This window comes from Fonsecaea multimorphosa, assembly GCF_000836435.1.
Source record: "Fonsecaea multimorphosa CBS 102226 unplaced genomic scaffold supercont1.10, whole genome shotgun sequence".
In the NCBI taxonomy this organism is placed as follows: Eukaryota; Fungi; Ascomycota; class Eurotiomycetes; order Chaetothyriales; family Herpotrichiellaceae; genus Fonsecaea; species Fonsecaea multimorphosa.
The window spans coordinates 1,099,363-1,126,213 of record NW_015971644.1 but is presented as its reverse complement, the minus strand read 5'-3'; the positions used below and the strand labels follow the sequence as shown (position 1 = coordinate 1,126,213).

Sequence of the window (26,851 nt, the reverse complement as noted above, 5' to 3'; positions counted from 1 at the left end):
TGATGAGCCCCCCCCCCCCCCCCCCCCCCCCCCCTTCCTCCTCCTCCTCCACCTTCGCTCATATCACCGCTGTGGACAGGCCTGGAAGAACGTCGGCACCGAGACCTGCCGCGTGCTCTTTGTGCTTGTGCCCTCGGAGCCGATCAGGAACGAGGCCACAGGTGAAATATTCCCGCTCACAGACACGACGCATCTCGAGGACAAGACGCACATGGAGACGAAATAGGGACCGGCAAGCAGCGCAGGTAACCATCCAGTCGCCTAGCTGAGATGGGGTGAACAGGAACCCAAACATTGCGGCAAGGGCGAGATGAGACGAGAGCAGGAGAAGAGGAGATAGACAAGGTCACAATTAGAGAGATATGTGCCGTCTGAATAATGGGCTTGCCATACTAGCCTACGGATAATCCAAGAAGTCGACAAGGGGACGGTGATCCAAATTCGCTGTCAAAGTAGTAGCATTGCATTATCTGTTGCTAAGTGTCCACCGCCAAGTGCTCCTAGCCCATGATTTCCCATCACACGCAGCCATTCATGGCGGAAGTTCTCGTAAAATCTGGAGATGCTGATCCCTGTATGCTGTTGTCGTATGCTCATGCCCTAAGCCATGACTCCTCTGGAAATGCATAGAGCTTTTGTATGTGTCTCCTCCCAGCTTCACCAGAGCTGAACGCCATGACGTCGCTTGAATGTCGCTTCGAAGTCTCGCCAATTCCAACCGTGTACCATCCCGCGCCTCTCATCCCGTTCGTGACGTCGTGTTGTTCACAAGAATGCAGCAAGACCCAACAGGGCAGCACCGGCTACACCAAATCCGGTTGGCATGACAGCGGCGGCATTGGTGGTGGAGGAGGCGGTTGCTGAAGCAGAGGAAACAGCTGAGCTGAGAACGGAAGATGCAGCCGAAGTGACCGAGCCGGCCTGGCTCGTGACGGCACTCAAAGCACTGGCAGCCTCGGTGGTGATACTGCCAAGGATGTTGGAAGCGTGCGAGGTCAGAGATGAGTAAGTGGCGGCGGCAGCGGTGTTGCCAGTAGCAGCTTCAGAGCTGAGACTGGAAAGACTGGCCGAGAACGCAGACTTTGCGGAGCTGAAGCTGGCAGCGATGGAGTTTTCAGCGTTTTCGGCCGAGTTGGAGGCAGAGGCAGCAACACCAGCGGCAGATTTGGAGACTGAAGCGAGGGACTTTGAAATTTCCGACGAGACCGATGCCAGTGAGCTTGAAGCAGCGGGCGCCAAGGCCGTGGAGTTTCCTGTGACACTGGAATTGGCAGTGCTGCTCTGAGCCAAAGCGGGCACCACGGCGACGAGGAAGCAGAGAAGAAGACCGGAGAACCGCATGATGATGGCAACGATGATGAAAGGGTTGGTGAGAGCAGTGAAATGGGACGAGACGAGATGAAGTGCAGGTGTATGAAGAAGATGAAAGAAAAGGAAATTTGAGACTCAGATCGAAAAGCATAAATACCTACCTAGGTACCTAGGGACCTGGCACCCCTGGCAAGGCTGTTACGGATTTTGATTTCAGCTGGTCCGGGGTGGCAGCTGCGTCATGAGGTTTTGATACAAAGTCAAACGAAGGTGCACGGAACCGATTGGAAAGAGCAGTGAAGCATCATTTTCGATCAATGCCAGTGGTTGGCCCGGAGTGACAACGAACATGTCGTCATCGAACCAAAGGCATGTGCCAAGCCATGTGCCAAGCCATGTGCCAAGCCACACTAAGCTATATACGGACCACACGCCACAAATTTCACCAGCCACAGGTCAAGCCACCACCACCACCTATCGCTGGTTGAGATCCAGGCACAAGGCCGAATAGGGCGTGCCGTTGGATGCTAATACATCAATCAAGCTTCTTCCCGCCCCCGACCGGCTCCTCGGTAGCTTCCCATTGGCTCCATCCACCGAACGAGGCTGCTTTCCTCTCCATCGCGAGCTCGATGCTCAACTTGTAACCCTTGGCTTGCATTGTCGACATCATCAATTCCTGCCGCTATATCATGCATGCAGCTCGGCGAGTTCGTAACATATAACTGACGTCCTTCCATTGCGCTCAGTCTTTTTGTTTTTTTGTCCCTGTACCCTTGATACACCCGATATTTGTGCCAAGAGCTTCCTTTTCCATCCGGGGTTTCCAGCATGGCGTCTTCACTCTTTCTCCTCGCCCTTTCGTTGGGCTTGCAAGCCAATGCTGCAGCACTGCCAGCTTCTGCACAGGCAACGGGCCTCGACATCAGCAGCACGCTTCAAAACATTCTAGCCAACACGCAAAACAGCAATGGCTACACATATCCTACAGATCTGACCAGAGGCATCGTACCCGTGAGTCTTGCCTTTCCCTTTTTAAAGTCCTTGTCACCTCTGTAACTGTAGACAAAGAAAATTCCCCTTGCCCTGTTGTATATTCCCTACTCCCTCTGCTTCGCTCTCTGTGCTCAGTCTCAGCTCACCGCTCAATATCACCCTAGAAACCAATCCACTCGCACAACGACTACTGGCGTGACGTGCCCTTCTACTCTGCGCTCTCCGTAGGCTGTGCCTCCGTCGAGGCCGATGTCTGGCTCTACAACGGCACTCTCTATGTTGGCCACGAAGAATCCGCCTTGACACCCGCTCGCACCCTCGAATCGCTCTACATCCAACCCATCCTGGATACCATTCAACGGCAGAACCCGTCATCCCCCTTCGTCACCTCCCCCACCAAGAACGGCGTCTTCGACACTTCATCAGGCCAAACGCTTCTTCTGTTCATCGACGTCAAGACCGACGGCGAAACCACCTGGCCCGCGGTCGTCAGCGCGCTAGAACCCCTTCGCACCCCGGGCTATCTCACCACCTTCAACGGCACGGGCGTCACCACCAACCCGGTCACCGTCATCGGCACCGGCAACACACCTCTAGACCAAATCCAGCCCCTCAAGCAACGTGACTACTTCTTCGACGCCCACCTGGAGCTACTCAACTCGACAGAGTCCAACATCACCGCCGCCGTCTCGCCCGTGGCGTCGACGGATTTCAACGCCCAGTTCGGCGCCATCAACGGCACCACCTTCAATTCCACCCAGTTAGAGCTGCTGATCAGCCAGATCGAGGTCGCCAAGTCAAAGGGCATCCTCGCGCGGTATTGGGATACCCCGGCATGGCCAATCAGCACACGGAATGCGGTGTGGACGACCTTACTCGAGCAGGGTGTCGGACTGTTGAACGCGGACGACTTGCCTGCTGCGGCGGGATTTGGAGCTTATTATGGCATGTGGTGAAATTTGAAGTACACTAGCTAGGCGTCTATACGGGGAAATCTGGTCATGAAAAGAGAATAGCGACCTGATGAAAACGCGGATCTTTCGTACGTGAGAGAAAACAAGAAAACATAGAATTGAAAGCTCCATATGATTTTCGTCGTCTGAGGATATGAAGCTCAAACCCGGTCCCTACAGACGAGATGATCTACAACTTACTCTTTTCTCTCTTTTCAAAGCAACCGGTGGCCGATACCTCGTAATCTTTACCGTTGGTCCAGCCCACCCACTCTTTCAACGCCTGCTCGCCGCCCTCGCCGGGCTTCAATGCCTTGCCATCCCACTGCATGTCGACTTTCCGCGCCGGCGACGACGTCAGCCCCACGATGGGTCGGTGCTCGTATCCCGCGGCCTCCATCTCTGCGTGTTCGAGCACGGGCGCACAACACGCATCGGTCCCGTCAAAGATGGCCTCCCACTCCTTGCGCGTCTTCTCCTTGAACCGCTTCGTGAACAGCTCACGCATATACGGCCAGGAGCGCTTGTCCAGCCGATCGAGCTTACCCGGGACGACTTCTTCCTCGGTGAAATTCAGACCCTTCAGCAGCTCCTGCCAGAACTGTGGCTCCAGTGCGCCCACGGACATGTATTTGCCCGCATCCTTGCACTCATAGCACCCATAATATGGAGCTCCCCCATCCAGCGTGTTGGTGCCCCGCTCACCATTCCACATGGGCAGCTTGGTCAAGAGTCTCGGAAACGTGCCGAGAAAACTGACACCGTCGACCATGTTTGCCTCCACGACTTGTCCTTTCCCGCTTGTTGCCCGGTGGATCAGTGCTAGCAGGACACCAGTAAATGCGGCATGGCCTCCACCGGCGAAGTCTGCGAGGATGTTGGCAGGGTGTGCAGGCGGAGAACCCTTCGCACCAAGCATGGAAAGCACTCCGGATACGGCGAGATAGTTGATGTCGTGACCAGCCATGGCTGAGTATTTCCCATCGCGACGAAAACCCGTCAGTCTTACCACGATGAGGCGGGGGTTCTTCTTCAGCAGGACGGTTTCAGGATCCAGACCAAGTTTCTCCAACACACCAGGGCGGAAAGGGTCGATGAGGACATCGACAATTGAGGCTAGGGACAGGAAGACGGCAAGGGAGGAGGGTTTCTTTAGATCCAAGGCGATGGAACGTTTGCCGCTGGTCAGGAGGTCATTGTTGGAGACTGGGCCCGGCCGATCGACGCGCAGGACGTTGGCGCCCCAGTTGGCGAGGAGCAGACCGCAAAAGGGGCCTATATCGAATTGTGAGCAGCCTTGCCATTTGGGTCCAATGGAGAAGGAAGCGTTGCAGTACCTGGGGCTAAGCCGCCGAGTTCGAGGACGCGGACGCCCGTCAGAGGTGGACTGGCAGTCATCTTTGCTTGTTAACTGCTTTGGTGACCAACCTGTTCTTTAATGCCACTAAAGCATATATCTTCATCGGAGGGCTTCAAGGCATGTTGCTCCGAGCTTTACATATCTGGTGTTTCGTCGCAGCGTGCAGTGGCCGCGGCATGGGGGATTGAAGTTCCCCGATCAATACCGAAGCGACCGAGGCTCATCAAGGTGAAGATGTGGGGGAAGCCGTCGACAGCCGTCAGACGATGCATTCCATCGTGGCAGGTTTGCCGGACATGGTAATACTTAGCAGCCCATTTCCGTGCTTCATTATCAGCCTTTGACTCACTTGCACAGCCTTGACAGCCTGAGTTGATCATGCCTCTACCCAGTTGCAAAGCCCAAAGGACCAGCGCCATCGGGCCGATGCCCTCAGAAGACGCAACGAGCCTTGCACAGCCACTACGCATTGTTTCGGGGGCCGTGGGATTCTGATTCGACCAAAATGTCTAGCCGAACTCAGTACCTAGGTATTATACCTGGACATGCTTGCTGCAACATTGTCAGGCGTGCCATTTCTCTGTCTGTGACTCTAGTACCAGGGGCCAAAGGGCAATGTTCCTCACTAGTAAACGTGCTCGGATTGATTTTGACCACAAACTGATCTGCCATGAGCCAACGTTTCCAGAAGGACAGGTATTGTTCTACTGATATGAGCCGCACTGAAGGTGCGCAGCTAACCTTGCTCAAGTATATTTGCCTTCCCTATCCCCTAGCTCAAAGGTTTGTTTCAAGTCACGGTGCAGAATATACCGCCATCTTTCTTCTATATACGTTGAAGGCTTTTGTCGAAGAATATAACTCCAAGCACCCTGCCGAAAAGTCTCACCTTTGAAAAGCGTTTGCTGAACCAACATGCCCCGTAAGAACTTCCTGGCATCGACCTGGTCTGCCCTTCGGAAAGTGCCACAACGCGCAGGTCATGCATTGCGTCTTGCTTTGAGAAAAGCAAAGCTCCAGATACTACCTCAATTGACAAAATGGAAGGGACACAGAGAAGAGCCGAAGGTTGTCATATACAAGAATCGCGGAATTGTACTATTAGACCTTTTGACTCACGTTGTGCCTCTTGGTGGTGTCTTGACGCTGCTGGTTTTGAACATCAACACCTTGTTTGTTGGGAATCTCTCGACCTCCCAGGTGACTGCCTTTCAATTTGGGGCCAAGTTGCTGGAATTGCTCATGCAGGCTTCGCTAGCTGTCATTGTGCTTGATGCCATCCGCTGGCAAATGGTTCGGAATCAAGACCTTCCGTTCGGTGGGCTCGTGGCCCCTTTGCGCATTACGGACGTCTCGTATCTCTGGTCTCTGGAGTTTTGGGGTTCCTTGACCTCGAAGAGCTGGCGAGGCTACCGCAAAGCATATTTGGGCCTTTTGATCTTTGCCACAATCGTCCTCGCCGCGCTGGTTGGTCCTTCTGGAGCAGTCGCCCTGATCCCCCGTCAAATCACGCATTCCACTGGTCAATATCTGAATATTCTGAATCCTCTCGATAAACTCTTCCCTCACGAAGCCAGCTATCTGTAAGTGTCCTTGGCTCCCCTTATCAGAATTTGCTTGTTGACGCTCTTGGCTTTTAGAGACACTGGAGACGCTTTCGAGCAAGGGATCACGCAACTTGGCCAATTCTACGGCCCTGAGCCATACCGCTTCCTTGACTCGAATGGTATACGACTATTCGGAACGCCATCTGATCTCGGTTTGCCCTGGTCTTTGGCGACTCTTCCTTCCCGTGACATGTCGTCTGTTTTGCGGCAACAAAGTTCGAACCTGCAAACAGACTCGGCCTCTCCGTTCAATATCTTGACAATGAAAACCTCTCAAGCTCTCGTTCAGGGTGCTTGTAACGAGAACGATCTGTACGACTATGACCATAACGGGACATACCTGTCCTTTCCGAGCTCGGAAGCACAACTGGATCATCTCGTCACATGGGGTGAAACGCTGGGAAATGTTACGGCTGACGGCACAATTTTATTCTTCACAAATCTGCCCCCTTCTGCTCCTTCGCGGAGTTCAACTCTCATGGTATTTGGGAGCACGAAGCCCATTGACCGAAGTTACGTGGCGACGGTTTACGCTTGCATGATCGATGCGACGTGGACCAATGTCACGCTAAATACATCCGCCGCCGACAGCAGCTATAGTCAGATCAACTACGTACTCGAGTCCCATTACAACGGCAGCATTCCGCAGGAGCAGAAAATCGACCTTCCCCGTGCTTGGACTGATCGCCTTCGATCCACCATTATGGCCTCTCAGACCGTGCTTCAATTTCTCACGGGTCATATTTCTCCACATCAGATAGTCGCTTTGGCGCTCGCAAACGGGGATTACGCCTATCTCGGGTACAACGGCCTGGTTCTCAGGCAGCACGAGGGTGAAGACTCCAATACGCAGGCCCTTTACACATATTTGGACGAAATTCATGCTTGGAGCCAGTATGACGGTGTCATGATTGACATCGACCAGAATGCTGCACTGACAAATCCCTCTTCTCTCACTTACCAAGTGGTCTCTCAGTCGCAGCAAGGCTACGGTTACAATGCCCAGGACATCACTGTGCAGCTGTCACTCGCAGTGCTGGGCGTGTTCTGTGTTTTCGTCGCGACGCATATATTTCTACTCCTCCTCACCGGCTACACGGGTACCAGTTGGGATAGTATCAGTGAATTGCTTATGCTGGGCTTGATGAGCCGGAAGCCGGAATACCTAGGGCCCCATACCAGCGCGGGACTGGAGACCCTCAATATATTCCGCGAGCCTGTCAGTGTCAAGGTGAACAATGAGGGACACGTGGAACTGGTATTTGAACATGACACGGGCGGCAAATTGGGGACGAATGGGCCAGTAGTGGTCAACAAAGCTTATTGATTTCTGAGATACCTTGGAGACAGGTTCCAGGAATGTGTATGAGTTGCGCTTCCGAAAGACGTAACCTCGCCAGCCCCGAGTTTCCTTCCCGTTCGCTAGGGTTGAAGAGACATGCTCGATTGGTCTGATCAAAGGGATGTCGCTCTCGCCAATTTCAGACACAGGCTGCGAGGAGGTTAACGGCCACCGAGCGACTGGCTGTCAACCCTCGAGGCAGGTGGGCGCAGGTGCGACCACAGACGCCAGCACGCCATATCTGCTCACTCATCCAACGACCTTTCTTCATCCACATATTAATACAATTTAAATCACCCGTTTATTCTTATTCGCAATGCGCGCCCCAGAGATGGCAGGATTTTACCTGGAGTGGTCCGACGAGTTTGACGGCCCAGCCGGTTCTCCTCACGAACCAAAGAATTGGATCTTACAAACGCCTCGCCACAATTGGAATCACGAGTTGCAGAGGTATACCGACTCAACGGACAATGCGTACCTCGACGGAAAATGGTCACTTCTGTATTGTTCCTCCGAAGGACGTTGACGGACAGTGGACCTCTGCTCGTCTGCATGGCAACCACAGTTTTCAGTGCGACAACAACGGCAAGATGATCTTTGCCGCCAACATCAAGATGGGCCAGAACCCGCGTCGGCGGCAGCAGGGGATTTGGCCTGCTTGGGCGTTGGGCCAGTCGATCCGTCGTGGTGAAAATTGGTAAGCTCCGCGTTTCTCTCCATTCTGCTATTCTGCTAGAGGAGGAGTCTGTGACGCGGCGAACCTTTCTTCAGGCCAAAATGCGGTGACTGGGATATCATGGAGCTCAGCAACGGGTCTTCGACAAATCAAGCTAAGCTTACTGCCCCGAGCTTTGTTGGAATAGGGCGGCAGGCCATTCAATGGCGGAACCTCTCTAACAAGATGGCAACACACACAGGCTCAATCCACCATACCGATCGAATGGGCAACCACGCCGAATCTCACGGAACTGTAGACTTTGATCGCAAACAGTATCACACCTTTACCCTGCTCATCGATTTCAGCGATGATGATTATAGCAAACAGTCGATCAAATTCCAGCTGGACAACAAACCTTACCACGCTGTCCAAGGAGATGACTCGAGTGATGAGAAAGACAGGCGAAACTGGGAGAGACTTGCCCGAAGCGCTTTCTTCCCAATCCTGAACGTCGCTGTGGGGAGCGATCTTCCAGGAGATCCTGACGAGAAGACACTGCCTGGTCTGGAGAGTGGCATGACGATTCGGTGGGTGGCAGTGTACAAGTCACGGTATTGAATCCACATTGCCTCCCAGCCTTGCCATCTCATATCCGACGAAATGAGTTCAGAAGACAAAGGCAAGGAAGGGTGAAAATGAATTAGTCACTGCATCGACGAGAAAACTGTCCGGGTCACGAGAAACAGGTCGAGGAAAGAAGGCAAAAGGGCAGACTGAGGTTCGACGGGAGCATAAATCAGGAGTGCGCCCCCACCGTATTGGTATTCCTGTGGCTAGAATCCTCTCTTTACAACTTGGATCCTCCAGATTTATACCTGGCACAGAAAAGTTTTGGTAAGTGACCTATTAATGCTCAACAAGTCTTATCTCCTTTCTTTTTGGTTCCCGAAGCGCACGTGGGAATAGACAAAAACTTCCAGAGACTCGGAGGTTCCTCGACCCACGAGGTAAACACCGGTCAATGCTTGATTTTATAATTAACACTCCTCGACCAGTGCCGCTGCCACAAGGAACATGGTATTTTTTCATGTCGCCTCGTGGTTCCATGACCCCAGGGAGCTCGCGCTCTTATTCGAAGCTATGATGAGCGCCGGGGGTCTATTTAGCGAGGCCTCATTCAGCGTCCTATAGAGTACGGGTAATGGGCAACAGGACCAGTATCCCGAAGCTCAGATCTAGTGGTCTCACTCTCCCCGCGGAGAATTACAATACACACAGCATGGAGCAGGGCAAAAAAACGTGGGCGGAATGATTTCCCTCCCCGCTTCCGCTTGCGGTTGCATGCTGCCAGTGTTCTAGAGCACACGAAACTAACTCCCAGGCCTTCTTTTTACTTGTGAGAAGCACAGAAAAAGAAAACATGGAGCTTCCAACCGAGGCACATGTCATGTGGAATGGCCGTCAAGTCAGAAGAATATATCGAAAGTTTGTCTCGCTGCGGCTCTCTCGATTAGGATCATATAGTGAGACAGCTGCCGGACAAATGGACGAATAACCAGGTGCATCAAAGCAGTGCTGTCTCGCCAAAACACCTCGGACGAGTGAGAAAAGGTGCTTTCCCCCCACTTTCTCTCTGCCTTTTCTGTACAAATGGCCGGGCAGAGAAAGCCGTCCAAGTCTGGGACATTCTTCGCGCTGTCTTGTTCTCCCCACTCCGTGGCGGGACATATTCGTAGGGGTGTTGCAAAAGCAGATGCTATAACTGGGTATTAGAATGTGGTCTTGCACCAATTGGCTCAAATTAATCCATCCTTTTGCAGACAGGACTTCCCGAGGAGCAGCACGGGACAATCATGAATGAATGAGACGCAGCATCATGGTTGTTCCGGCCCGCTTTCAAGCTAAGAAGCCCCTCGTAATGCTAACCCACGGTACGAGTTAGTCCATAGGTAGATAGCTGGTGCATCCTCGTAGATACCTTTGTAGGTAGTTCCCTCCAAGGGTCACCCATGACTGGAATTGCCTTCAAAGTACTGCGCTGTAACTTCTCCTGTGTTGTCCTAAACTCCGCGCAGGCAGCAAGGTTCAACCAGCAGAAAGGCTAAGTCATTCAAAGGACGTGATGAGAAAAATAGACCTCGCATCGCATCGCATGGCAGCGCGGTATACTGCAGCAAGTGATTCCTCCTCCTCTTCTTCCGGTTAAATCTTGGATAGAGAAAAGGCGGTCAAGGACGAGGGTAAGGGCATGGGCAAGGTGATGATCCAGGTCCGGCTTCCTCTGTCGCTCATCCAAGGCATACCTAGTTCGCTTGTAATCACTTGAGGGGACTCTGCATGCACAGGAGACGAGTCATAGGACCTAGCCAGACAGGTTAGTCCATCAGAGAGGCAAGTGAAGATGTCGAGTCTGGCATTGAACCAAGGTGCAATTGTCCCACTGCGGCTGGTGGGTGGATGCATGCGTCCATGAACCCAAGCATGCCCGGGCATGCATGCACCCCACGTCTCACCCACGTGCGTGGGCCTTTGAAGCGCTGGAAATCATTCCTGAGCTTGAGTTTGAGCTTGAGCTTGAGCGCGCTGGAGCTTGACCTCGGGTCTTGTTCGACATTGCCGGCTGAGCAATGGAAAAGCTGCAAAAAGAGAAACACGAATGGAGAAGCGCAAAGGAAAGGTATTATCAAGAGGCTGCGTAGATGGCCTTGATGACTGCGGCGTAATACACGCAGTCCGATGAGAAGTTGAATCATGGCATGCATCTTGCTGCAGTCATTAACGCTTGGTCGAGAGGGGCGGCACCTGCGGAGATGAGCTGCTGTCATATCCGAGCCTAGGAATCCCCCGGCACGCCAGAAGCCCAATTTGCAAAAGGCCAGGCACATCAGCAGTTGCCAGTTGGGCAGGAGCAGGAGCAGCAGGGAACCAGGACTGTGCCCTGATCTGCTCCCTGATCGACTGACCCCTCTGGATGCCCTCACTGCCCTTGCTGGGCTAGCCCCTGCTTGCCTGCCTGGGCAGGTAGTCTACCAGGCACCTAGGTGCCCTAGGTGGCTCGGTAGGTAGCCTGGGTAACCCGATGGGGATCTGGAGTGCCTAACTGCAAGCGTGCCTAACGGTTAGTTGGTGTGTCGTCATCACACCAAGGGTTACAGGCTCGCTTATTAGTAGCGGCAGCAGCGGCATCAGCGGCATGACTTAGCAGCTGCAGAAGGACCATTGCCCCTCTTTGCACTCATCGCAAACCTGTTCTTGTGCCGTCGAAGACTCAAGATAGGACTGGATAGCTCTTAGCTTCATGTCGAAGCGCTCGCCCTTGCTTCGGCAAATGAAATTGAGTCACAAATCCAACTGAGGACAGAGAGGCACGTTTGTTGGTACATCATCACATTCCACACACGCTGGTGTGATTCCTCGCATTGCAGGGCGAACTGGTTTTCGGTTCCAGCCCATATGTGCACAAGCAGAGCCGCCTAGCCTAATCTCACAAGAACAAGATATCTCATCCACCTGCGGTCCTGCCGTCACCGACTCGCGGCAGGTTCCCTATTAGCTAAGTCCAAGCTCTCTCATTATCGTCATCAAAATGCCATATTGCAATCTCATGGCCATCTCTCCTCCATATCCTCGTCGTAACTTGCATTCCTCGTCGTCACCAACTTCAAATCTGATTGCCTTTCGTACGGGCCCAAAAGTGAACCCCAAGAATGCCTGCCCAAGCCTGAGTAATAGAAAAAAAGGCCGGCCCAAGTAGAAAATGCATAACAAACCGCCAACATGACCGGAAGCTAGTCGTCGATATCTGGATTCGCCACGAAAAGCCTCACCCCTGGCTGACCCATGCTCATCGTCCGCTCGTCCACGCTCCCTCTTCTCCGTAGATCTTCGTTTTTCTTCGCTTGCTCCAGCGCCCGCTGCACAGCAGTCGGCCCAGAAAGCTCCTTCAACTCGCCAAATGAATCCTCACTCTCTCGGCCACCGGGTGTAGATTTGTCGCTGTGGATGAAATAGTCGTCTTTCGGATCTTCGGCGGTCTCTGTATCTTCTGGAATGCCTTGCCCTGGAGATCCTTCACTGGGCGGCGTGCTCGTACTGCTAAATCGTCCTTGATCCGGACGCGGGTAGCCGCTTCGGTATTTGGCGCTATTGGTGCTGCTTCTCCCACTGCCAGTCCGGGCATGCACCATGCTGTTGTCGCCGGTCAAGCTCCTCCCCTCCTCTTCTTCGTCGCCTAATGCCTCATTGGCGCTTAACCGCACGGGCACAGACGCGCCCGTTAGGTTCGCCGGAACATACCCGGGTGCTTTTGGGACACCGCCGTGTCTAATCTTACCAACAACACCACCTGAGGAGATGGTGCTTGTCCGTCCGCCCTGGCCGGCTCCTTGAACTTCAAGGGTGGCACGGTGTTTTGCTGCCTTTTGGGCGGCGGCAAGGCGTGGATCAATGTTTTGAGCTCGATCGCACCAGACGGTTGCTTTTTGTTTCCGCATCAGGGCCACGTAGGATGTGGGGCTATTCGTGGCCGTCGAGCGGCCAGAGGTGGAACGGCGTGGCAGGCTGGTGGCCGAAGCTGTAGTGCCCTGTCTGTGCATGCTCATAGTGGCATTCGAGGTGGAGGATTGGCGCGAATGTGAAGAGGCGGAGGGAATGCGAGAATGGCTCGTTGTAGAGGACAAAGTGGCGCTGGTCCCAAAAGAATTCGAGAGAGGGAGAGTGTTGGAAGAGACGGTGCGCGAGTGTTGGTGATTGCTAATCGTTCGCGCCGGCGCTATGGGAGTGGTTGTTGTTGTAATGTAGGATTTTCGCTCTGGTCGAGTGAAGGCGCCGTCAGCCACTGAGGGCGCGGGATGAGGAGGCAAAGAGGAGATTGGGGCGAGGGAATTTGAGTAAGGGTAGGAGAGCGTAGGATCTGGGATGTTCGTCCCAGTTACTGTCAAGACGCTCATCGGTTTCTCCAAAGATTGGTAAGGCTCAGAGAGCAGAGGTAGAATGGAAAATTGCTAATTGAGGTCCAAGGTTGTAAATCGGTCTTGGGCGCACTTCAGGTTTGGTAGTGGAGACTTCGGCTGCCTGCAAGGTGAGGTAGCAGTTCCTGCGAGTAGGTTATTGGCCGGCACACCAGATCCGACAGAGTGAGGTAGCAATGAATGGCTTTGTAACCAGTTGGACCAACTCGGCAGCACCAAGAGAGCGGCAGTGGCAGTGGCAGTGGCAGTGATAGTGGCAGTGATAGTGGTTGTGGTGAGAAGGAGAAGTGAGGTGTAAACTAAAGAGGTTCGAGGAGTGACGAAAGACGGGAAAACGGGGGCCAGGAGGGCGGTTTGGAAATTTGAATCAAATGGTCTGAGTAGCCCGATGGCTTTGGTAAAACACCTCGCGCACCCTTGGCCTCGTATCGCTAACCCCCTCGTCGTCTCCAGGCGGAGAGGAGCTAAAGGCAATCAAATGCTATAATTGAGTCCTGAGGAATGTACAGTCGCAGTTGCGGACCAATGGTGCCAACTGACAGGAGATTCGGCGGAACAGGGCGTGAGAGGGTTCGTCTGGCACACGTCCACAAGTCCGCGTGCGAATCAATGGACGAGTGTTGACGGAGTTTATACTGATGGAGGGCAGCAGCCTTGCAGCAAGACTCGATTGATTCGAAGGAGTCTGGTAGTGGTGGGTGAGGGTGTGTACAAGTATGTGTAAGGAGAGGCCACAGGGTTGGCAGTCGGACAACTTTATTTTCCAGCAGTCGAATGATGTTGACGACGATTATGATGCTTTTGGATGTGGCCAGGATTTGAATGCCCGTCACTAGCTAGGTAGGTACGAAGTGGTCACTTGTGCCTAGTTTATCCAGAGCACCGCGTGCCAGGGGGGCCCATGGAGTGCCAGGAGTGCCAGGAGCGCAGCGGATCATACCATATGAGACCAGCACCTCACAACCTCACCAAGCGAAACCTCGTTTCGTCCCTCACATCGGCAGTCCGCTGCCCAGTCTCCCGACCCGCGATGATGCCGTAGAGGGGGGAAGAGAGGGGGCGAAGGAGGGCGAGGGGCTCCCCTGGAAAGGCTGTCCTTTGGTAGCTGGCTCGCTGGAAACGGTACCCAAGCCTTACTGCGTGAAGAAGGCCCACGCCCCCGTCCAACCCACCTACACCTACCATCCACGCCGTGCCCGCAGCGCCCATGGACCATGGACCATAAGCAGCCCGGCGCCCGGGTATTATTCGCATGAATATTACCCAGGTAGGATAACCATCGGGGCCTAGCCGGGGGGTGCAGCCCATCCGCCTGGCTACTAGGCGCCTAGCCCTGCCTGGGATCTGTGATTCGGTGATTTCCGACTCAGACCACCACTCAACTTCCCTCGACTCACCCAAAACCAGCTGAAAGGCTGCCGCCCGCAGGCTGAACCACTCAAGTGTCACCTCGCAACTTCTGCATCGTGGAAGTTGCCTTCCAAGTGTCATTGACAGATCCGAGGCCCAGACGTCATTGGCACTCCGCAGTAGAACTTACCTAGGTAGGCTCGAATTGCTTCATCTGGACGGTTATTAATTTTTTTTCAACCACCAGGCTCGCAAAGCCTCAAACACAATGCCACCTTCGTTCTCCCACACAGTACAACCTCGTGGCATTGCTACAGTTGTACTCCATATCAAGATACAGAAACATGAAAAATTTTCACCCGTCGCTACTGTCGCATGACAGCCCACAACTCGATCGAAGGAAGGATCTCACTCCAGCACAAGAGTGAGACGGACGAACCAGTGAGCTGTCATGCAATGACTAACCCTTCGCCCCGAGCCGTCCAGTTCTATTAGATATTTTCTTTTTCTGTTCTCATCGGAAAGGAAAACTAGGTCAATTGGACGCTCCATGTCGCTGGTCTGCTAGCATCAGGCAAAGAGCGAACCACGACTCTACGAGGATAATGGATCGAGATCACCTTGGGGTTGGGGTAAGATCTGGCATCAAGCCTTGTTAGAATGCTTGTTGACTGAGTGCCTCTTATTGGCATCTTGGTCTTTCTCCTGGCTTAACCGGATCTTTCCTACGTCAAGCCCCGTTTCAGGTTTTGTTCTACACACCCAACAAGAAGTCTTCCAAACGCCCCTTTTCTGTCCTCCACAACTCCTAGGTAGCCCACAATCGATCCCACTTGGATGCGACCTACAGGCATCGCCCCGTCTTGTCTCGGGCAAAACGTCATTCCATCTGCGATGACAGAAGCTTCTCGCTAGAACAAACCCAACATTTCCCCGTGCTTTGATAAACTGTACTTCCTTGTTCCTGATCGACCGGCCCAATGTTGTGTTGCGTTTCGGATGGACCTCAGTGACCGCCTTGGCCATAAATCAAGTTCGACCTCACAAGTGGATCACATTTGGGAGAAGTTGGCAGATCAGGAGAATGAGGTTGTGATCCAGGAAATTCGAACCACTGACGGTTCACTTGTGGCCTTGATGATATCGCCGGGAGAAATAAATGTTGTCTTTCGTTGACACCAACCAATCCTCATGTGCAGCTTGCGTGCAACGTCGCCATCGACTAGATTCGCTACTCAGCAGGCTGCCATTCCTATCAGATCATGAAGATATGGGTCAGCTAGCATTTGCACCAAAAATCGCAGTCTCATGACGCGGAAGATTCCCGGGCGTGCCCGTAAACAAATGGTGCGATGATATACTCAAGGTTAATTCACCTGAAGGATTGGTCGAATCTGCCTTGTGCCCGTGCTCGCCGTTGTCCAGCAAAAGAATAATTGCATTTCTGCCACGTCCGTCACTTCTGTCTTGTGAGATGCCATTGCAGCAGCATGAACTGTTACATGGCCAGAAAACGGGGACAGTGACCAGATTTTCGAACCAGGTGATACCTCACCTCTGACATATCAAGGCTCATCTTTCCAACCGCGATCGCGGCAGGTTACAGCCGACTCGATCTTGAAAGACGTTGGGAGGGTATTTGGGGAGCACTGGCCGAAGCTGGGTTGTTGCACAGTCGTGCTGTCAACCCCTTTCTCAGGCTCATATTTACGAGGAAAAGTCCAAGCACATCAACCAGATGATGTTTGGAGAATCTCCAAATTGATCAATCCTTGGATGTCAACACCTGGGATGTTATTCGCGCGTCTGAGACAAGGTGTCAGCACAGTCTTATGCCATACACCCCTTTTCCAACGCCCACTATTCCTTCCCTCACCGCAAAGTGGAGTCTACAACTTGTTGCCCAAAAGCAATTCTATCGAATATACTCTTTGGCGCTGCGGGAGGAGCGCTCAATGGTAAGCGGTCGGTGTCAGTCCAGCTGAGCCGGGAGCACTGTATCTGAAACCATGGATGGTCAAGACAAGCCCAAGAAACCCAAATTTTGGCTCTTTCTCCAGCGGCACCGCCATACCATCCCACAGTGGCGAGCGGCTCGGTGTCGGAGATCGGTACCTGGACCGGAAGCACCAGTGTTTCTATAATGAAGCTTCAAAGGTGAGTGGTAGAACAGGACATGAATTTTGAGAGGCAATATGCAGTGCCAGCGCATCATCCGTGGGCCGTGGGGCATTGCAGGGGCCTGCATCCAAGTGGTTCGGTCGGTGAGCCTGCAAAGCGACACATGGCGGAAGGATCTTCGGGTTCAAGATCGGTTAGCATCTTAGCAGCTCGTTTGCCGTCCAGTAATCGTTATCCCAAGGCTTGACGTGGCCAATTCTGCGAGGTCGATGGAAGGACAAACGAAAAAGGGTCATGTTCTGCAGCATGTATGCGGCACCACTTAGAGGGCTTCGAAAAGTACCCAGCGAGTCGCGAAGGACCGTCGGGCCATTTCTGCTGATCCCTCAAGTGACAACTCCGTCCAAGTATCGGTGTACTACTGTCGCGTCGACCATGCGCGTCTATGAACCGGTGGCACATTGGCCGCCTTTTCAGCCACTTCATGAGGTACGGTGCAGGCGCTGAAGCCATTGGCACAGATGAACTTGTACCGTAGCCATCACTTGGTCTCGCCACACCTCTCGCTCACCACTTGTTGCTCGCTCGCCACACTGTTGGGAATCTGGGGGAGCGTCGTGGAGCTGAAAGGTCTCCTTTTGCGCGACCGCCGGCATGTCAAGACACTGTCTAGTACCCTCGGCCCGGAGCGCATCTCTGAGCTCTAGAAGAAGCATATTGAGGGCCAACGAGTGGCTCGAGAGGGCGCTGAGCTTATGTCAAGCAGGCTGGTTAGTCTGGACTAATGCAGCTGGATATGCATTCGTTGGCAACGTCGTCAGGGCCTGCAAGTCATCCCTCATGTTGCAGTGTTGTGCTGTACTGTGAGGAATTGTGTGCGTTGTTCTCTGGTTCCAGGTTCCCTCTAGTTGTAATCGTTGGTCGCCGATCAAAAAGAACCCCCAACATCTTTTCCTGATGGATTTATGCGCCATAGTGATAACGTCTTGTGGCTTTCACGGCCTTGCAAAGTTCCAGACCTCGCGTTGCAGATGATTTGAGACTGTTGGGTATTTCAAGGTGCCCGTATTGGCGAGTTGGGTACTGTTAAGTACTGTACTTTGCAAGCGAGCGACCGAACAACTCCCCCGCATTAATCGCCCTGCAGTGACTACTGAACTTGGACCTTGGTCAGTCTGCAGTACGTGGACTTTGCACCCTGCATTGGGTGGCCCAAACCACACCCCTCCCGCCCTTCAAGCTACGGGCAGTCACCACGAGAAAACTCAACTTGGACGAGGTGGAGGAGGAAGAAGAAGAAGAAGCAGAAGAATCTGAAGAGGAGGAGGAATTTCTCTCATCGTTCGGACATATCCTTTTTGCGGCGACGCCTGACCGCTGAAATCAAATCACATCACATCACACGCTGCGAGTCACAAGTCGATCCTCGACTCACATCCCCGACCAGAGACGGAATCCCGCTTGCACTCACTCCCACGCCTCACCTCGCCCTACTTTGCGAAGATCACTCACTTTGCCTTCTACGCCGCGTTCCGCCGTAGCCCCAGCATTGGCTGTTCCTGCTGCCGTCGGCCTGCGCCCTCCGCTGTAATGGAATTGGCCAGCGTATGACAGAACTACCTGGGGTCTCTGGCGTCGTGGAAGGTCAAGCCCAAGCCCAGGGTAAGGGCTGGGGCCGGCACGCTCAAGGTCGGTCACCAAGCTTCTCTTTTCAAATTCCGACCAAAATTCAACCTGCTCACCTTGTGCGGCGACAGCTGTTCCTTCTCGTTTGCCATCCCAAGCACCCGATAACCATGCTCAAGACCATGCCGAACCTATGTCTAGACCCGAACCTCCAGAACCTACCTCGACGGGTTCTCCGCTCTTCGCCAGCTCTTCCTCGCAGGGAGCTACTTCCAGCCATGTCCTCCCCTCTAGTCGCCCTCAGGAGCAGGATACTGCCACATCGGTGTTGAGAGATATTTCAAGAGCACCCAATGTTTCAAGAGACAATGAAGGTGGTGAAAGACCGTGGTTCGGCTCACCCAGCCGAGAGATCCCTTTCGCCCATATGCGTGTGCATTTCGAGGATTTCGCAAAACAACTTCGTCTCCATCGACACCATGAATACCGGAAGCGAATGCTGTATCACCAACGAGACGGATTACGAAATGCTATCGCTCTCTCTGGCCGTTTACAGCGCGTGGGTTCATGGGTGCACGATGGCCTGGTTCAGATCTCTCAGCAGTCCGATCCGAGTGGCTTTACTAGGGTCCATCAACACATGCAAGATCTGGTCACCCTCTGCCATTCCCAGTGGAATTATGAGATCCACGCCCTCGATTCAACCTCTACCGTGGCCTCAAAAACGCCGGTGAAGGAGTCCTTTTTTGCTAGGTTATCACCTGCCATCCAGGAGGACTGTCTCGAACTCGTGCAAACCCTGCGAAGCAATCCCCGTTTTCTTGTCGAGAGGTTCAAGGCAATGAACCCGGAACAGGTCAAAGGTCTCTCAACCTCGCCCAAGTTCAAGAAGCTCCCCGAGTCGGTTCTCGAGTCACTGTCGCAAAACCGCGGTCGCGAGTCGCAGCGCAGGCGGCCTAGATCTAGTTTTAGGGAGTTTGAGGACGATACGCAGTTGATACGGAGCAAAGCCTATTCCAAGGAGCTCGAAGACTACGCATCATCATTCGAACGGTCGAATCCCTTATCTTTCCTTGTCCACAACATTTACGGCTCCACCCAGGATGTTCTGAACAATGAGAGCCAGCTACGGCTTTATACATGGTCGACAATTTGCGCGAACTTAATGCTAGAGTCCGGGCCGACATTCGATGCGATTATTGGCGAAGTCCTGTCGGTATTCGCACACTTATACGAATGGCAGATCAAAGACCGCTTGGAAATGTTCTTGATGGGCAGTTTACAGCGAGGTGCGTTTCTGTATAATTCTCTGGAAAGTGCGGCCGCGGCTCCTAGGACGGATTTCGGGCCCTTGGATCCATCGAACACTCCTCAAGCACAAGCATTTTTTGATGCAGAAGTCAAGGAGCTTTTCCAAATCTTGTGCTGTGACGGAGGAATACCTACAGGCGCGCTGTGCTTGGGTCGGGCGATCATTGGGAAACTTCCCACGGTGGAGAGCCAGAGCGCATTTCGGGGTCATTTCTTCTTCAGGTGGTTCTTGCAAGATTTCCTGCGCATTGCCATCTCTTTTCCAGAGGTACTGTGGTCGTGAACTTCCTATCCTCTCAGCTAACAGCAAGGCAGGATGAAAAAATGCTCCTCCAATTCCACATCAATAGCCGGGCCAGGTTCCATCTGCTTCACAGGCTGTGGGATCGTGCGGTTGCCCGTGCCACCGAGACTTTCAGCCCAATGTAAAACTCCACACTCTGTCTCAAATGGGGAACAGACTAATCTTTCCTCCAGGACTGCACAACACGTGGATCATGATATCCAAAATTGTGTAAACGGTATTATCGGCCGAATCTCTGCAGACACCCACTGTTCCGATCCGTACCAGTCAGAAGCGCCGTCGGAAACCATTGTCGAACCCACTGGCTTATCCTATACCTCAATTTGCGCGGCAGACATTGCTCACTTGCTGGAGAAACTGAGGCCACAGGTCCTCCACACCTCCAGTCCTTTTGGTCCGTTCTTGAGCTCCTCCCAAACGACGTTCAATATGCAATATTCTCGAGCCATTTCCAAATTTGAACGACTGTGCAGACGTATACTGGATGTCATCGAGCCTGGCCATTCGTCGAAGAACGTTCACCCACGCCAAGAAAACTGGGCATTGCTGTTAGTCTCGGAGACAGGGAAAGTATCGATAGCATCGACTGGTTTGTCGATGGAGAAGTCGGTGATTATAGAAGGTCTGGGTGAACTTGATCCGGCAGAAGGCGCCGCGCTTCGGCTTGCAGACCAACCGACGATCCTGCATAACCGTCAATTCGCTGATCACGTACCAACTAAAGGAACTGAGAACCTCAGCCTCACCGGAATGTTTGCCGCTCAAGCAAATGTTTCTCTCATAAAAACCGACAGCATTACCTCCATGTACTGGCACGAGGCACTCAAATATTTGCGGACCTATTACCCATTGACAGTCCTAACGGGTGATGATACAAAGGTACTTGGACCATTAACCCACAAACTGATGGGTTGCCGACAAGGACTTGAGAACGAATGTCTGCTGGTGGAGCAGGAAGTGGCAGGGCTCGCAGCATCTTATACTCTGGCAAGAGAAGATATATCCAAAGCTTTGGGTTGGCTCGATAGACTTCGGATCAAGCTGTGGTACGAGAGCAACGTTCTAACCTCGAATGTTTACGACAACGCCAGGAATATCGCAGTTGCGCTGAACAACATGGCACTGCCACCTATTCAGAGATTTGCACCTGCTCAGGAACCCACCGCCTTACTGGAGTTGAGCCGTCCGGGCGCTTCTGCAACGTCCGCCTCATCAATTTTCGACCAGCCAAGAATTGACACCATGACGATCCTCAAAGCACCAGTGGAACATGGTGGGCCTAGGAAGCTATCAGATCCGCAGATTGAGAAGACCAAAAAGTGGCTTGAGCGGAATCACGTGGAAAACTTCTGTCGAGGCGAAGAGAGAATCCATCGATTCTGCATGGAGGTTAAGCTGGTCACGCGAAAATTGGTCGGAGAGACCTTGGCCGACAGTCCTGTCCTATGGTCTAGCGAGTTATTCGCAAGGGAGAAATCTCTGTACGACATCCATGCCGTCTTTGGAGGACTTCCGAGCACCCGACCCCCGAGTGTGATGAGTGAGCCGCTTTCATCCACTTCTTTCCCAATACGCGCAGCATTCTTAGGCTCAAGGACATCTATCTATGGCGGTTCGAGTAGACTTGGAAAGGACGGCTTGGGCAGTGATATGGCGTCATTCATTAGCTCACCAGGGCGAGCTACCACTTCGACGACTCTGGAAAGCAGCATCTGGTCACCCGCCCAGTCAAACTCCAGGTCGGTGACCTCGGCCTCTGTACAGTCCAGGCCAGCCTCGACGTTCGAAGACGTCGCTTTGAGTCGGCCCATCGACCGTAGTCAAGAAAAGGCCAGCTTTTTGGAGAGCCTGCGACAAGACCTCACCTCACTGTTACTCTCGGATCTCGGGTGCCCGGTGTGGAGCTGTGGAAGTGAAAGTGATACATGGATGACTGCAGCGTGGCAAACCCCGGGCATTGTTGACCGGTTATTGCACCGAACCGTGCTGGCTCAGCTGCTCCCTCCCCAATCACGGACTAGAGGCCCCACGAAAATCTCCCATTCAGAAAGCCCGAGGAAACAAAAGGGGCGAAGCCAGAGTGCAGCACCACTGCCACGCACGCCGGCCAAACACAACTCAACCGATGGCCCTGAATCATTGAAAACACTACTTACCAATGGGAATGGGGAGCTGAACACAAGCAGCTTCCCTTATTTGACAGCGTTTGACGACGTTCTCGGTCGGGTGAGGGATCACACGGATCCCATCCTGAAACTCAGGGCTATTCGTGATTTTCGATCCTTGTCACAAGCTTTTCAGCAGAGTCACCAGGAAGTGATTCTCAAAGCTAACTCTGCGGGACAAGATGTTGAATCCCAGGACCCGACACGAAGGCGCAGTCTTGACCCGAACGTGCTATCAAAAAACCTGAATCGCCAGCAACGCCAGGCCAAGAGTCGAACGCCAGGCGTGGTTGAAACCTCTGCTGGCGAGAACGCCACCGTTCAATTCCTAAAGGACCTTCTCTTTGTCCTCCGGCCGAAAACGATCTTTCGGGATCTGCAATACATTGCTGCATTCGTATCGTCAGAAACACTGGACGATACGGAGCTGGGTCCTGCATTCCTCCACGTAGGACTGGCAGCGCTGGCGTGGAAGGACGAGGTATGTCGCGGGATGGTAGACGTGGCGGATCGAATTGTTGCCAAAGACGCGATCAAAAGGAACGTATCAAGTGGGCCCCGCCGGGAGCCGTCGGTCCTTAAGGCAATGGAGTACTGGATCATTGGGGCCCAGGAAGGCAACGCCATTGCACAACGAGAATTAGCGAGCCTGTACCTCACTCACCCCGACGTGCCCCCGATCGTCAGTCTCCCGCTCGCAATGTCGTCGGAGATCTTCAAGCGCGAAATGAGGTGGAAGGAAGAGGAAGATGAAGAGGAAGGATGGCGCCGTAACAGTCAGGCGCTATGCCTCGCCCTGCACTGGATGCAGGAGGCTGCCAAAAATGGGGATGCCGTGGCGCGAACCAAACTGCAGGAGCGCGAGGCCGGCCGTTCAATTCGATGAGATGACACTGTTTTTATTATCACGACTTCGTTGCCGGGCGGCAAGCAGAATGCTTACCGGTTTGTCTTTATGTGGGTGGCTTGAATGTTTTTACTGATATGGGACTCTCTGGCGACGGGCGAATTGGCTTTACAGGAGTCTTGGCTATTCGGGCCTTTTGTTCGTGCGTGACCTTTCCTGTGAGTGTAGCAACTCGAGCGATACACGTGTACTTGTGCTACGGGTGGCAGATTGTTATTTGGCGAGTTAAATTCCGTTGGAGGATATGGATCGGTCGAAATCAGCGTCCGGGGGGACCAGATCAACACTTGGCAGTCCGGGAGGCGGTTGTCGAAGCTTTACAAGTCTCTGTGTCGAATGAATGGACAGGTGATGGGCAATATGTTTGCCATGTGTGAGCTAGTTAGTGGTGAAATGCACGAACGAGCTCTGCAGTTGGGTAGAAACAGTGCTTTTTTTCTGTCCTTTTTTTCTCCAACTCGCTTTCACCCGATAAAGGCATTGCAGTAGCGCCTGGTCCTCCATGTACCTCCGTACCGAGTGGGGCAATGATGGACTGGCAGGAGTTGACATAACCCTTGTCGCCCTGAAAGTCCATTGCGCCTACTTGTGACTTGGCCAGTAAGAGAGGGTGCTTGGAGGCTTCAGCCGGAGAGTCAGGCGATCAGGGAGGACGCATTGTCCTCGTGGACGAATCATGAGGGCCCCAGGGGAAGGACAGAGATTTCAGCAGCTGGAGGAGCTTCAGGCACATGCATCGTAGCGGGGACTTTGGTGGTTGCACAGCAGCGACAAAGATGCAGCACAGCCTAAGCAGGGAAGAAAAAAGCAACGGAGAAAGGACGCAGTGATGCAGACATGACCTCTGATGAGAGAGGGCGTCGGGTCAGTTCATCCTCTTGCAGAGTACCAGCACACCGCTGGGGGCCATCCATTGCATTCATTCACCAAGGCGATGGGAGTACGGCATGGATTGAGAGCGGACGGGGACAGATGCAGGCCTGAGACAAGACAAAGTGAGATGCGCAGATATCAAGTCATGAGCCACAGTAGCTTACCATGAGTTCATTGCTTTGACTGGAGGAGTTCACCTGGGTTTCATGCGGCTAAAGCATGAGCATGACCGTGACCGTGACCACGAGCGCCGGAAGCAGTAGGACACGAGATAAGCCAATGCAAGAGAGCTGGCAAAAAGAAAGAGCCGGGCCAGCAGGGTCGACAGAGTTTTTCTGTCTTTCTCTCTCTCCCAGCTGAAAGCCATGGTAGGCTTTCGTCAAGACGGAAATGCAGCTGTGTCATTTCTCATTGGAAAGGATCAACGGAGAGGAGTCTTTGTAATATGAGGGGAGGCAAGCACGAGCCAAGTGAGGAGTAATATGGGAGAATGAGGCACTGAGGTGAAGAGCTGAACCCAGCGAACGAGGCCGCGGGAAGATTGATGGATGAATGCATGATGATTCAGTAGCTGGAAAGTAATGTGAGAGTAGTGGCCGTAGTGGGCGTAATGGGCGTAGCGGGCACAACGGTGGACGCTGGTGCACGCTGGTGCACGCTGGTGGCGGGCCGCTTGCCTGTGACGTCGGGCGCCAAGAGCCCGAGTATCGGACCCCCCTGCAGTGCCCTCCAAGTTTGTAATGACGGCCGCCTACCCGGCAACCTGGGGCCAAATTGCGGCCAAATGCCCCACCAGATGCACTATATGTCCCGTCATTTGATCCACTCCTAATTCTACCTACGTAACTGGCCACATCCCTCGATTCATCTCATCTGCTGCCCATCATCACCCCCCCTCTCCCCTTTGCACATGCTACTCTTTCACCCAACTGACTTCACCACCAGAAGACCGCAACAAAAAACATCCAAACAAGTAATTTGCCGACCGAGTCAGAGGATGATCATCATCTCGTCGTCCTAGTCACAAACCCCTTCCCAAAGTTCCCAGAACCTACCGCGCAACTGATATCCGGCCGGGCTGTCCTTCTCCAACTACTTCTACGTGCTTGTACCCACTGGACACAATCTCCAGTTCCTACCTTCTCCACTGCAACCACCATAACCCATCGTCCGATCCCAGGGAAAAGCACAACTGACTGTGTATCTCTTCTTTCGGCCCATATCCTCTTCTCACGCGCATTGCTCGTCGGCCACTCGCCTGACTACGATCCGCCTTACTCTCCGCCGCTATCAATCCCGGTCGCGAACGAAGCCATTCTTTCCGTTCTATCCCACTCCCTCCATCGCAGAACCCGAACCTGGCAGCTCTACTATTACACAACCACCCAGTTTTGAACACCGAGGACGCGGAATCCAACGAGTGAAGTCCATCAATCCGACGTTGTATTCTGCATCAAAACTCCATCACCATGCCAGTCGAAGTCCGTCATTCGCCCCCTCCCTTGCACACGCCAGGCTCTGGTAATATTCGACCCAAAGGTGGGTTGTTAACGTGAATATCCTGATATCGACCGTTCCATCACTAATGCTCGATATAGGTATCTTGAAGAATCCATCCTTTTCATCCTCAAGCGGCCATCCAGGCTCGCCGTCGAAAGACGAGTTCCACCTGCCACCACACGTGCCCCTCGACCCAAAGGAAGAGAGAGAACTTGTGCTTCAGAACACTCTGCAAAATGCCGGTCACCGCCGCTCGTCTTCGGCTGCTAGACGAGCCTCTGCGTCACGCCGTCACTCAGCCGCATTGGCCGCAAACCATGAAGACGATCCGGAAAAGATGCGTCTGAAGTGGGATGAAGCGAACCTCTACTTGGCCGAGCAGGAATCAGGCGGACGCATGAAAATCACCGAGCCAAAGACTCCCTATCAATACGGAGACGCCATGATGGAAGACGACGACGAGGAAGATGTGGCTATCGACCCGCGCTTCGTCAACGTCGATGAAGTTGAAATGGCAAAGGCTCCCAAGACGAACAAAAGACATCGTGAAAGCGAGATTCCTGGTCTGGAGCTCGGTGAGCCTGAAGAGGAGTTGTCTCCGGGAACAATGCCGTCGCCAGAAGAAGACAGAATTGTTCGGGGGTCGAACAATCTCTCGAGGGAATCAAGTAAAGAAAAGCATGTTAGTGTCAGTGAAGGCAGTGATCCGGATGGGTTCAAGGAGCTGGTCGGTATGCCTACCCGTGAAGAACAGGAGAAACACCGCCAGTTTGAAGAGAGGAGGAAGAAGCATTATGAGATGAAGGACATCAAGAATCTGCTTGGGTAAGTTGTCTCCCTGATGCTCTTTCCTTGTTCCTTCTTCTGCCGATATTAATGCGATGCAGACACCCCGAGGAATTGGATATGGAAGATGAGGATGAACCGCCCATTCCAGCAGCGATGCCGAAAGATCTCCCGCAGCGATCGATTAATGGCACCCGCTAGGATGTCCTTCCGCCATGCCTGTTACACCTTTTTCAAGCGCTTTGGAATTGGTGTCCCCGCCTTCGTTTCAATCAATTCTTCAAGCATGACGATACTATATACTCGGGCAGATTTCACTCAAACGGACCAAAGGTACAAAGACGCATGGAAAGGGGCACCCAGCGCTAGCATCGACACCAGCAGACAGCATGGGAATGCACAGGTGGTTGGACGGGTAGGGAAGAAAGGAGCATTTTCTCATACGATTTCCGACGCGTCTCAATACATGCCTATGTGTCGAGCACCGGACGGAGGTCTCATTTCCTTTGGTATTGCATCCTTCACAAACACGCCAGCATCCATTTTACGAGTGGACGACCATGACGACTGTCGTTCCAGAGGTTTCAGCATTCGTTGGCAAAGTCCGTTCACCCACGGGTTTTGCCGGTACTTTGATTGTCAAACTTTTCTTTGGCCAGCATCATCCGACCACCATTAAATGCACTTTGGTGCCCGTCGATTGGCATCACT

The 26,851-nt window shown here is 53.2% G+C and overlaps 8 protein-coding genes across 8 annotated transcripts; 5 read left to right on the top strand and 3 right to left on the bottom strand.

Moving 5' to 3' along the window:
* Positions 1-765: 765 nt before the first annotated feature.
* Positions 766-1,341, bottom strand: Z520_05999 (uncharacterized protein; the record flags this gene model as incomplete). The annotated part of the gene is made up of 1 exon (XM_016776502.1): positions 766-1,341. One exon carries the CDS (start codon positions 1,339-1,341, stop codon positions 766-768), a length of 576 nt encoding a protein of 191 aa, XP_016632821.1.
* Positions 1,342-2,142: 801 nt separating this feature from the next.
* Z520_05998 (uncharacterized protein) lies at positions 2,143-3,263 on the top strand (the record flags this gene model as incomplete). The annotated part of the gene is made up of 2 exons (XM_016776501.1): positions 2,143-2,325; positions 2,472-3,263. 2 exons carry the CDS (start codon positions 2,143-2,145, stop codon positions 3,261-3,263), a joined length of 975 nt encoding a protein of 324 aa, XP_016632820.1.
* A 187-nt stretch (positions 3,264-3,450) lies between these two features.
* Z520_05997 (uncharacterized protein) lies at positions 3,451-4,658 on the bottom strand (the record flags this gene model as incomplete). The annotated part of the gene is made up of 2 exons (XM_016776500.1): positions 3,451-4,535; positions 4,598-4,658. 2 exons carry the CDS (start codon positions 4,656-4,658, stop codon positions 3,451-3,453), a joined length of 1,146 nt encoding a protein of 381 aa, XP_016632819.1.
* Positions 4,659-5,535: 877 nt separating this feature from the next.
* Z520_05996 (uncharacterized protein) lies at positions 5,536-7,554 on the top strand (the record flags this gene model as incomplete). The annotated part of the gene is made up of 2 exons (XM_016776499.1): positions 5,536-6,203; positions 6,261-7,554. The coding sequence occupies 2 exons, from the start codon at positions 5,536-5,538 to the stop codon at positions 7,552-7,554; spliced, it is 1,962 nt and encodes a 653-aa protein (XP_016632818.1).
* Positions 7,555-8,039: 485 nt separating this feature from the next.
* Positions 8,040-8,845, top strand: Z520_05995 (uncharacterized protein; the record flags this gene model as incomplete). The annotated part of the gene is made up of 2 exons (XM_016776498.1): positions 8,040-8,266; positions 8,341-8,845. The coding sequence occupies 2 exons, from the start codon at positions 8,040-8,042 to the stop codon at positions 8,843-8,845; spliced, it is 732 nt and encodes a 243-aa protein (XP_016632817.1).
* Positions 8,846-12,015: 3,170 nt separating this feature from the next.
* On the bottom strand, positions 12,016-13,176 carry Z520_05994 (uncharacterized protein; the record flags this gene model as incomplete). Its single annotated transcript, XM_016776497.1, has 1 exon — positions 12,016-13,176. The coding sequence occupies one exon, from the start codon at positions 13,174-13,176 to the stop codon at positions 12,016-12,018; it is 1,161 nt and encodes a 386-aa protein (XP_016632816.1).
* A 5,311-nt stretch (positions 13,177-18,487) lies between these two features.
* Z520_05993 (uncharacterized protein) lies at positions 18,488-22,960 on the top strand (the record flags this gene model as incomplete). Its single annotated transcript, XM_016776496.1, has 3 exons — positions 18,488-19,873; positions 19,921-20,030; positions 20,083-22,960. The coding sequence occupies 3 exons, from the start codon at positions 18,488-18,490 to the stop codon at positions 22,958-22,960; spliced, it is 4,374 nt and encodes a 1,457-aa protein (XP_016632815.1).
* A 2,363-nt stretch (positions 22,961-25,323) lies between these two features.
* On the top strand, positions 25,324-26,341 carry Z520_05992 (uncharacterized protein; the record flags this gene model as incomplete). Its single annotated transcript, XM_016776495.1, has 3 exons — positions 25,324-25,393; positions 25,453-26,179; positions 26,242-26,341. 3 exons carry the CDS (start codon positions 25,324-25,326, stop codon positions 26,339-26,341), a joined length of 897 nt encoding a protein of 298 aa, XP_016632814.1.
* Positions 26,342-26,851: the final 510 nt, after the last annotated feature.